General features: G+C 40.1%; 2 protein-coding genes across 2 annotated transcripts in view; one reads left to right on the top strand and one right to left on the bottom strand.

The window, feature by feature from the left end:
- rpp40 (ribonuclease P/MRP 40 subunit) overlaps window positions 1-6,236 on the top strand; it is a 13,450-nt gene extending 7,214 nt beyond the window's left edge. Inside the window, exons 7-8 of the mRNA XM_084057364.1 lie at window positions 1,379-1,513; window positions 4,091-6,236. Coding sequence (XP_083913490.1) covers window positions 1,379-1,513; window positions 4,091-4,292 — 337 coding nt within the window. The 3' untranslated portion in view covers window positions 4,293-6,236. The remainder of the gene's footprint in view (window positions 1-1,378; window positions 1,514-4,090) is intronic.
- Window positions 6,237-7,265: 1,029 nt separating this feature from the next.
- On the bottom strand, window positions 7,266-10,654 carry lyrm4a (LYR motif containing 4 a). The gene is made up of 3 exons (XM_084058841.1): window positions 10,540-10,654; window positions 8,963-9,083; window positions 7,266-8,759 (listed from the first exon to the last, which is right to left on the bottom strand). Exons 1-3 carry the CDS (start codon window positions 10,623-10,625, stop codon window positions 8,700-8,702), a joined length of 267 nt encoding a protein of 88 aa, XP_083914967.1. The 5' UTR covers window positions 10,626-10,654; the 3' UTR covers window positions 7,266-8,699.
- Window positions 10,655-12,500: the final 1,846 nt, after the last annotated feature.

A 12,500-nucleotide genomic window follows, 5' to 3' on the forward strand; every position in this document is an offset into this window, starting at 1 on the left:
TGTCACCAAAACCTGTGTGAGGCCAAAGCCCCTGTTCTGCCCGGTTCTCCTCAGTGGCTGGAGCAACTGATCTGCATTTGCACACGGCCATTGACCTTTAGCATGTGCACGGAACAGAGACGCCTGTTTTTCACTTTTCCCATACATTTCACAAAATGTAAGCTGTTTATTAGCGCTTGTATTAGGCTTTGGAGTATTCCATGTGGTCTCGTGGCGTGCCTCACTAGGCATTAGACTGCCGACCCTGTGGCTCGAGTTCGAATCCCGCTGGGGGCACTCTTTTTCCGACAACCCCAGACAACTTTTTTTTGGCTAATAAAGTAAGTTTTGGACCATGACGGAGGCGCGCCGACTCAGCAGACCTTGAGGCCAAGGAGTCGCGCGCGAGTGTCCGCGACGACCGGCCGATGGTCTGCTAGTCGACTAAGCGCCGTCCGAGTTATGTACCGATAGGCACAGAATAGTAAATGATGTTGTGGGGACTGCGTTTGCCCCAACTGTCACTCAATGTGACCACTGGCCAATCACAGCGCAACTTTTCCGGGTCTGGGGCGGGTCTTGGCAGAATGAAGCTGTATATCACTATCACGCGGTTGCAGCCCCCCAAGCTATGGGATGAATGCCCACGGCCAGTTGCTAGACAGACTTAACTGCACACGGGCACTGTTAGACAGAGAACGCTGCACACTTAAAGGAGACATCCGTTCATTTTCAGTGTTATCTTTAATGTGTTGCTTAGCACTCACCAACATTGAAAGGGTCGTTGCGTTAATCTCATTGAGTCCGTTTCGTCTAACGACCCCCTCCGTCGGCATAATGGAGGCACGACTATAGCCCAAATTCGCCTATTTTAACAAATGCAAAGTCTGTTTTTTTCTCCTAGTAGTCATTGTGGAGTCTCATGATACCATAACAGGCGCTGAAAGTGCCGACGAGCTAACTGCTAATGCACAACGAGCTAATGCTAGTTGCTTATTTCTCTCCCAGTACCTGGCAACTCGTGTTGCCAGGCAGGGAAATAAGCAACTAGCATTAGCTCCCACAGCTCCCATGGCTGTGGGAGCGACGTGTGTGTGTGTGTGTGTGTGTGTGTGTTTGTTTTCGCTGTGGGTCCGCGATGCAGCGACGGGTCGCGCACGTGCGAGTGTGGATGCATGCACCATTAGTAACTAAAGTTTTCAAATCATTGTAGTGGAGTAAAAGTACAATATTTGCCTCTAAGATGTAGCGGAGTAGAAGTAAAAGTATAGACAATTTGGAAATACTCCGGTAAAGTACCTCAAAATTGTACTTAAGTACAGTACTTGAGTAAAAGTACTTACTTACTTTTACTACACCACTGATTAATATAAATGTTTTTGATTGTTTTGTTTTTTAGTGACAACGAGTCCAGCAGTTTCCTGTCTACATACGTGTGTCCAGAACCACACAGTGTGTGTGGCAGCACCTTACTGTGCAGTGTGAACGGACTCATCCTACCGGAAGATGTCTACAATCTGATCAAACTACTGAGGTAACCAATACTTTATCTCATATCTATCCCCCTGCGGAAGTATCTATACTTTGTCTACATTACATTACATTACAGTCATTTAGCAGACGCTTTTATCCAAAGCGACTTACAATAAGTGCATTCAACATAGGTAGGGAACAAAAACTACTAATCACCAGAAGTCTTAAGTGCATTTCCTGCAAAAACAAGCAACCAAGAGTATACCTAGCGCTAAGGTAAAAGTGCAATATATCAGCTACCTACTTTCTTAAACAGATGAGACAAAATAGCAAAATCAAATGAGCACGAGCTAAAACAAATAAGTGTATCGACTAAACAAGATCCAATAAAACAGTACAACAATAAAACAAGAGTTCGTACAACTAGTTAACAAGTAAGCCAGGCAAAGAGGAAGGGTAGTGTTTCCTGAAGAGGTGGGTTTTCAGCCTGCGGCGAAAGATGGGCAGTGACTCTGCTGTCCTGACATCAGTGGGAAGTTCATTCCACCACTGTGGGGCCAGAACAGAAAAAGGTTGTGACCGTGTCGATCGACCAGAAGGACCCTTGAGTGACAAGGCAATCAGTCGCCCCGAGGTGGCAGACCGAAGTGGTCGGGCAGGGGTGTAGGCATCGACCATAACCCGGAGGTAAACCGGGTTATGGTCGACCATTATCAATGCAAAGTATACAAATGACAATACAATCTACCTGAAGATATATACGTATCATCTGGTCACCCCACTGAGGTCATCAATACTTCCATCTATTATCTACCATCCTTTTTCTAAAGTATATTTGAGTAGAAGTGAAAAGTATGTGGCAGTATAACTACTCTTACAAGTACAATGTATTCAAAAGGTTACTTAAGTAAAATGTAACTAGTAACTAATTACTACCCTCGTCTGGTTTCAGAGGAGGGTTTCATGTATTTCATTGTGGAAATGCCCCTTTAATGGTAAATGGTGCATTTATGGTAAATGGTGCATTTATATAGCGCTTTTATCCAAATTGCTTTACATAGATTGTGCATTACATTCACCCATTCACACACACATTCATACACCGATGGCGGAGGAAACCATGCAAGGCACCAACCTGCTCATCGGGAGCAATTAGGGGTTCAGCGTCTTGCTCAAGGGCACTTCGACACTAACTCTGGGGGAGCCCGGGATCGAACTGGGAACCTTGCAGTTCCCATCCGGGCGCTGTACCTGAGCCACTGCCGCCCTAACCCTAAAAGCTGCAGTATCCACCAACTAATGCCCAGCTTTGTTCGCTTTCAAAGGGCTCTCAAAAAAAGTTCCTAGACTAGAGGACTACAGTGTTATATATTCTATTATTTTCTTTTTTCCTTTATTTATTCAGGGAAGCCCATTGAGAGCACGCTCTCTTTTTCAAGGACGCCCTGATAACAGCGTATAAAAACACATGCATAATGATAAACAATAACAAACGTTTGAATCACATTACAATCGTCACAGATGCAAATAAACATAGTCTTACATGAAACATGGTGCAATTACTATGTAGTGTGTCCTCAAGAAGCACCCTGAATGTCTCTATTGAGACCAATCGCTCCAGTTTCAGAGAGTCCTGAAGTCTGTTCCATTTGTTTGGAGCATAATACGTGAAAGCAGTTTTTCCTTTTTCACTGCTCTTGCGTGGACTGGTATATCTAATGTGTGTTTGTGAACGTGTTGAATGTCCAGTAACCTTTGGTTCTAAAAGCGAAGATAGTTGCAAAGGAAGTTTACCACACAAGGCCTTATAAATAAATAAATAAAATACAATGTTGCTCTCTACCCACTGCGAGAGATGGCCAACCCACTGAGATAATCATCACCAGTGATAAAACGTAGGGCACTGTGGTAGACCGCTTCAAGAGGCTTCAGTGTGGAGAGTGAAGCATGCATGTACAGCACATCACCCATAGTCAAACACAGACATTATGACCGATTGAATAACAGTTTTTATGCTGGCAAAGGAAAAACAGGACCTGTTTCTATAGAGGAAAACCAATCTTAATCTTAACCAATATTAATTATTATATCATCTAGACCATTGGTTCTCAAAGTGGGGTCCTGGGACCCCCAGGGGTCCTTGAGGGAGTTCCAGGGGGTCCCCAGCTAAATGATGGATAGTTAGGAGCCAAAATGGACCCTTATGGGTCTGTAACTCTGAGAGTGTACAAATGGAACCAAATGGACCCTAACGGTCCATGTGGTTCCATTTGTAGACTCTCAGAGTTCAATTAACATTGATTTTACAATATAAATTGGGGTCCCAGAGATAGAAATGCCATTAAACGGGGGTCCGTAGCCCTAATGCATGTCAAACTGAAATGAATGCATGGTCCTTGAAATTAAAATGGTTGAGAATCACTGCTATAGAGCCCTAAAAATCTTCTCTTATGGGGGTCCCTGGCATATATTTTCAAATGGGGGTCCGTGGGCTAATAAGTGTCAATTAGGGGGTCCTTGACATGAAAAGGTTTGAGAACCACTGACCTAGACTGTCTCAGAACTCGGCTCCGAGTTCTGAATGCTAGAACCCCATAAGAATGTGTTACGATTCTCTCTGTTTGTCGTTTTCCATCAGGCAGTGCGTTGAGCAGCCCAGAGGGACCTCGTCGTGGCTGGCCCTCACGGTGAAGGGCTTCGCGGACAGTCCCGTGGCCTGGTCGACGGCAGAACACGGCTTCCTGCGGGGAGGAGAGAACCTGTACAGCGTGGTTCTGTTTGAAAACAAACAATACTGGATGTGCATGATGACCGGAGCTAACGACGACTGTCCGCCATAGGGGCTAGTGGGTTGTTTTAAGACCGATAACGCATCCGTGTCAGTTCCAGATTTCTTTGGGCTCATAGCGCGGCACCGAGTGCCGCGCTAGGAGCTTGTAGATCTGCTATTTAAAAGAAAAAAACGGCTCTATTCACAGCAGCCATATTATGAAGACATTCACAGGTGTTACCAATGATACTAATGAAGGCTCTGTTCCATTCTGGTCAAACAGAGTCAGGGTGCTAATATTGTGCATGTTGGCTCGCTGGAAACACTCCAGTGGGTCTACAGTTGGGGGTCCAGGGACCCTCTTGGGCTTCCAAATGGCCCCTTACAGGTGTGTAACTCTGGGTCCATTTGGTTCCATTTGTACACTCTTAGAGTTATGGGGGTTGTGGAAACCACTGTGCTACACTGTGGCTTCGTCCACACGTACACGGGTATTTTCATAAACGCAGATATTTCGTTTTCGTTTTTGAAAACCTCCGCGTCTACACGGCCCTGTTTAAAAAAATCTCTCTGTCCACACGACAACGGCTAAACGTTACAAAACGATTGCAAAAACTCCGTTTACCGTGTCCACACGGGAACACATAGCCGGAGTTTTTAAAAAAATACACTGTGGCAGGAGTTTTCCAAAAGATGCGTTTACATGGAGCAAAAACGCGTTTGCGTGTGGACGAACCCCCCAAAACGCATATAAAAAGCTACGTTTATGAAAATACCCGTGTACGTGTGGACGAAGCCTAAATGGAACAGAGCCTTCATTAGTATCATTGGTAACACCTGTGAAGGAAGTGATAAAATGGCTGCTGTGCATAGAGCCTATTGTGAAAATGTGTGCACATCTTTGAATATATATATATTTTTTAAAGCGAACATTTTTAACTCTGTTACAACTTCTGGGGGTCCCTGGAACAAAATATTTTGGGATGGGGGTCCACGGCCAAATACATATAATTCTGGGGGTCCTTGACATGAAAAAGTTTGAAAAACCACTGATTATAGCGGCATAATTATTAAAAAAAAAAAAACTGTTAGGATTTAGAAGACATTTGTAGAATCCCCCCCAGAACCAAAGATTTGAGTTAAAAATGTTCGCTTTAATTAAATATATATACATTCAAAGATTTGCACACATTTTCTGGATTATCAAAAATAGCAGATCTACAAGCTCATAGCGCGGCACTCGGCGCCGCGCTATGACCTTGTATATCTGCTGTTTTTGAATAGGCCAAAGGAATCTAAAATGACACGGGATGCGTTCCTGGCTATAATGGGTTTACCGAAAATAATATCTAAACCGAGATTTAGAACCAGTAACCGCCTTCATCTTGCTCATGTAGGTTAATCCAGTGGTTCTCAAACTTTTTCATGTCAAGGACCCCCAAAATGTATTAGGCCGTGGACCCCCATCTCAAATATTTTATTTCAGGGACCAAAGATTTGAGTTACAAATGTTTGCTTTAAAAATATATATATATTCAGGTTTGCACACATTTTCACGATTTTCCAAAAATAGCAGATATACAAGCTCATGGTGCCGCGCTATGAGCTTGTAGATCTGCTGTTTTTGAATAGGTAATTTTTTTTATACATTTGTATTTATTTCGTATATCAACGAATTGGCATGAAAAATGTCAAATATATTTTTCATAAGCGACTAAATCGATTGTTCTGATAAACCGCTTAACTCTGTATTATACGTTGTTCTACATTTGGTGGCGTACAAACATACCGAAAATAGCCGATCTACAAGCTCACAGCGTGCCTTGTGTGCTTGTAGATTGGCTATTTTCTCTATTTTTTTCCCCCTATTTTTTGGGGGCATTCTTTGTATTAACCATAATTGAGGGAAACGTTATAAACAATCTGATATTGATTGGATGTCGTATCGCCCAGTTCTAGTCCACCATATCTATAACTATAACCTGTACAGTGTGGTTCTGTTTGAAAATAAACACTACTGGATGTGTTTGATGACTGGACCTGACAATCACTGTCAATCACCTGATGCTGATTCTACAAAGGTCTTCTAAATCCTAACAGGTTTCTGAAAAACGTATGTTTCTTAGTTTTTTCTTTCTTCTCTCAAACTTTTTCATGTCAAGGACCCCCACAATTATATGAATTTTGGCCACCGATGAAGCAATGATTTCAGTAAAATAAAATGTGCTTAAAAAAAAGATTTGCACAAATATTCAAGATCTTTCAAAAATAGCAGATGTACAAGCTCATAGCGCGGCACTAAGTAGTTATGCACCATGAGCTTGTATTATCTGCTATTTTTGAATAGCCAACTAATGTGCTCTATATATATATATATATATATATATATATATATATATACATATATATACATATATATACATATATATACATATACATATATATATATATTTATATATACATATATACATATATATATACATATATATATATACATATATATATACATATATATATATATATATATATATATATATATATATATATATATATATATATATATATATATATATATATATATATATATAAATAATGACTATGCTTTAATGGGTTAACCCAATGGGATAACAGCTTAAGTGCAGGTAGAATTGACTGGGCTAAACTGACCAAGAGAGATCTTGATATGTGAAAAAATAGCAGATTTACAACCTCACAACAAATGCGATGCAACACGTGAGCTTGTAGGTCTGCTATTTTTCAAGTGGTTTACGTCTGTGGCTTTATAAATATTGAACCAATGAAAAGTATTAACAGCGTGTGACTTAATAAGAAGTACATCGTATCAATTGGAACACAGGTTATTTATTATTTCCTGAAAAGTAACAGTTTTGGACAGACAAGGTTTCCACCTTCTGCTGACATTGATAACAACATGTTAGAACTATTGGGTTTGAGTCGAAAAATAGCAGATCTACAAGCTCATAGCGCGGCACTCGGTGCCGCGCTATGAGCTTGTATATCTGCTATTTTCGAATAGCCAAAGAAATCTTAAAATGACACAGATGCGTTCCCGGTCTTAAAGGGTTAACACAATACTATCCACCTGCTGTCAAAAAAAAAAGAAAAAAAAAACATTATCCATCATAAAACAAAAGAAAATGTGACAAAATTAAATAATGACAAATAAAATAGCATTTTCGGAGTAACACATTTTACACTCAAGAGTTAAATCAGTACTCTCCTGTTTACATAGAGCGGACATGTTTGTTTGCATTGATTCTGTTGCTGGATTTGAGCCTGCAGCGTTTCTGTGCGTGCGGTACACTTCTAACATGTTGGCATTGAACCTGCGGCATTCTGTGTGTGCGGTACACTTCTAACATGTTGGCATTGAACCTGCGGCATTCTGTGTGTGCGGTACACTTCTAACATGTTGCCATTGAACCTGCGGCATTCTGTGTGTGCGGTACACTTCTAACATGTTGGCATTGAACCTGCAGCATTCTGTGTGTGCGGTACACTTCTAATGTGGCAGTTTGACCCCTTGAACCCTAGCATCCCTCTCCTCGGGGGAACACTGACAGAAAATAGTAGGCTACAGAGCCAACTCATGTCCGATTTAATGAGATTAGAGACCGGCTTCGAATGCTATCAAAGCATTGAATGGGACATTATCATGTTTTTATCAGACCATTGAATGGGCGAAGTAGGTGACATGCTGACCTACCCGCTATTTATCAGACCATTCATTGGGCGTAATCAGGAGCTACTGACCTACTCGGAGGCGGAGCAGTCCCCACAACATGATTTACGATTCTGCGCCAATGGGCTATATGCACAGCAGCCATATTGGAAGGAAATTGGGCCTTCACAGGTGTCACCAATGATACTAATGAAGGCTGTTCCATTTAGTGTAGCACAGTGGTTCTCAAACTTTTTAATTTCAAGGACGCCCATAACTCTGAGAGTGTACAAATGGAACCAAATGGACCCTTACGGGTCCACTCTCAGAGTTACATTTGGAACCCCCTCAAGGAACCATGAGTTTGACCAGAATGGAACAGAGCCTTTATTAGTATTATTGGTAACACCTGTTAAGGAAGTAAGAAGAGGCCCAATTTATTTCCAATATGGCTGCTGTACATACAGCCTATTGGTACATAACTGGGACGGCGCTGAGTAGGCTCAAGCGAACGTCGCGACGTTGGGGCACGGCAACTCGCTCTCGCTCCGTGGTCCCTCGCGTGGCTCCAGTTCGCTTGAGACTGTGCCGTGTGGTCCGAAAACCGAAACATTTTAAGTCGTCTCCGTTGGTAGGTCAGTATGTCCTGACAACACCCAATGAATGGTCTGATAAATCGCGGGTAGGTCAGTACGTCGCCTACTTCGCCCATTCAATGGTCTGATAAAAGGCGATGATGTCCCATTCAATGCATTGATGGCATCGGAATGGGGCGGATTAGAGGGGTTTCAGTGGTTAACGATGAATGTCCTCCAATATGGTCCTCTGACTGGTATACATCTGTCCCACCAACACCTGCGCGCACACACACACACACACACACACACACACACACACACACACACACACAGAGTGTCAGACAGGCAGTCATTTGAGACCAGACAGAAGTCTTCAAAAGTCATAGAACTATTCAACATTGTAGTCATGTTATAAAGATGTAACACACACACACACACACACACACACACACACACACACACACACACACACACACACACCTGTCTCTTGATGAGGGCCAGGCTCTCTTGTGCCTGGCTCAACAGCACGTCCAGAGCTTTGGGGTTTTCAACCTTCATGTTTTCCCGGAAACCGTCTTTGATCCTGCGCAGAGCGTAAGTCCTTCAAGCAGACAAAGACAGAAACATATTCCAGCATTACTTTAAGTCCTTCAGCATACACATTTAAGGACGGAAACATAATCCAGCAATACTAGTACATCCCCACTCTACAAGGTTTTAAACAAATGGACATAAATCCAGAAATATATTTGCTTTCCAAGTTCCCATAACTTTTCAATGATACCATTTTTGAAAGCATATGCACTTGAGTGCAAAGTATTTGGCCTAAATAATGTGATTTCCTATATGTATTATTATTATTTTTATTATTATTATTATTATTATAGAAGGCTACATTTTTTTTTATTTTTTTTTATTTATTTTTTTTATAAAATGTCCACCATAATAATATACAAGTAAATATCACATGTACTACAGGTGTTTCATTCATTAGATATTTGCTTCTGCCTAATACTACATATAAATGAATATATAGGCTATTCATGTTTTACCTTGTGAATATTTAATTCATTATAAAAACACTTTAATAAAAGACGTTAATACAGTACATGATGCATGGATTCATTATTGACCATCAGGATTAACATCAAAGTATAAAACATTATGTATTTCAATGGGATGGACATATCTGATGAACTTCTGATGCAACAACAGCTCATGATTGCTCTGGAAAATAAATAATATTCATGAACTTCAAATTTTGTTTCGAACATTGAATGCAGATGAGCTCAAAGTGAGTTATAATGATGCACATGTTGATGTAAGTAAAGTAATTAATAGTATATATAATATAACAGTGAACACATTCATTTTACAGGAGGAGCCATGGATCATACGACGGTCGTCTGTCACGAATGGTCACGATTCACGACCGTCATGACTGAACTATAACCTGGTGTTTGCACTTTCTCCATTTACGGCCCGTACATCTACATAAACGTTCATATTTCAGATATAAAGTGCTTAACCCATGGCCACGGATGTTGCAATTATGCACGGGCCCTCAGAAGTACCCGTATATTCCGTATTGTTCAATAAAAAGCATTTTAATCCGGTCGGTGGCCATTTTCTCACAGAGTTATAACGTATCAGAGTGCAGTACACCTCGCAACCGATAGGTTCGCGTAAAGGAAAGCATAATGGAGGAAATGCGAAGAAAATGGCCACCAATCAGATTAAAATGCTTTTTATTGAACAATACGGAAGATACGGGTACTTTTGAGAGCCCGTACAGTATTGTAAGATCCGTGGCCATGAGGTAAGCACTTTATATTTAAAATCTGAACGTTTATGTAGATGTACGGACCACAAAGGGAGAAAGTGCAAACACCAGGTTGAGGTTCATCCATGACTGTCATGATATGACAGTCATGTTTCAGGAGGAGCCTGTCTCTTCACAGTGGTTTCAAAACCCAACATCATAATAAAACATCAGTTTCGGTGTAAACATTCCTACAAAGTATTGCTATATGTGTATGTGAATGATATGTATTTACCTGTAGTTGTAAGTAGGGAACTTCTGGCTCTCTCTGATCAGCATTCTGTATAGATTAATAACCTGCTTTCTGCTCAGGGACGCCATGTTGGTTTACACAACTACTACACTCACTGCTGCCCTCTGCTGGTCACACCGTACCATTAATCAGTGGTGGAAGAAAGTACTCACATTTTTACTCAAGGAAAAGTATCAGCCATAAGAAGACATTCACAGCCAGGTGTTACCAATGATACTAATGAAGGCTCTGTACCATTCTGGTCAAACAGAGTCAGGGTGCTGATATTGTGCATGTTGGCTCACTGGAAACACCAGTGGGTCGACAGTTGGGGTCCAGGGACCCTCATCCTCATGGGCTTCCAAATGGCCCCTTACAGGTGTGTAACTCTGAGAGTTTACAAATGGAACCAAATGGACCCGTAAGGGTCCATTTGGTTCCATTTCAGAGTTATGGGGGTCGTGGAAACCACTGTGCTACACTAAATGGAACAGAGCCTTCATTAGTAACATTGTTACACCTGTGAATGTCTTCACAATATGGCTGCTGTGCATAGAGCCTATACTGCAATGTAGACATACTACTGTACAAGTAAAAGTCCTGTAATCAACATTTACTTGAGTAAAAAAAAGTACAAAATTATCATTATTCAGAATTTTCCAGTTCACACGGTATCATTATGTATGAAATCTTTTGAAAATAGCAGATCTACAAGCTCACAATCCATCACATCGTCACTCGTTGTGAGCTTGTAGATCTGCTATTTTCAAATAGCCAAAGTTTAAATCAGGCTGAAGTGGTTAATGTATGTTTTGTAATAATAATATAATAATATAATATTATAATATAATATTTGCCTCTGAGATGTGGTGGAGTAGAAGTAAAAGCGTTGAAAATTGGAAATACTCCAGTAAGTACAGTACTTGAGTAAATGTACTTAGTTACTTTCCACCACTGCTAATCAATAATTTCATTCAGAACTAACAACTTCAGTATTCTTTCATTTTCATTCTGAAAAGAGAGGTTTCATGTTGAAAACAGTAAATGTTTTATAAACTGAAAGCCACCAAAGGTGAGCTTGTAACTAAACTAAACCATTAATTACCAATATAATATACCATTTATTATCTGTATTTTAACTAACTACAGTAGTAATGGTAATATAATACACCATTTATTATTTGTATTTTAACTAACTACAGTAGTAATGGTAATATAATACACCATTTATTATCTGTATTTTAACTAACTACAGTAGTGATAGTAATATAATACACATTTATTAGCTGTATTTTAACTAACTACAGTAGTAATAGTAATATAAAACACATGTATTACATGTATCTGTATTTTAACTAACTACAGTAGTAATAGTAATATAATACATATTTATTAGCTGTATTTTAACCAACTACAGTAGTAATAGTAATATAATACACATTTATTAGCTGTATTTTAAATAACTACAGTAGTAATAGTCAGTGTTGCCTGTTCCCTGTGTGATTCCTTCATTTTTAGACTAGTTCTTTAAGCAGAATAGTTAATAATTCCCCCTCATTTATTTTAGGTATAATATTTATAGGCCTTCTGACCATATGTTGACACATAGGTGGGTTTTGAGCAGTGGTGGAAAGTAACTAAGTACATTTACTCAAGTACAGTACTGTGCTAAAATGTGAGGTACTTTACTGGAGTATTTCCATTTTTTTTATACTTTTACTTGTACTCCACTACATCTCAGAGGCACATATTGTACTTTTACTCCACTACATTTATTACAATTATTAGAAAACATACAAAAAACATTTCAGCCCTATTTAAACTTTGGCCATTTGAAAATGGCAGATCTACAAGCTCACAATGCGTCGTGATGCGACGCATTGTGAGATTGTAGATCGTCTATTTTCAAAAAGCTCTTGAAAAGAAAAAGTGAGATAATATTTGGAATATATATACATATTTGT

This window comes from Gymnoscopelus microlampas (assembly GCF_963454915.1).
Source record: "Gymnoscopelus microlampas genome assembly, chromosome: 5".
Classification (NCBI taxonomy): Eukaryota; Metazoa; Chordata; class Actinopteri; order Myctophiformes; family Myctophidae; genus Gymnoscopelus; species Gymnoscopelus microlampas.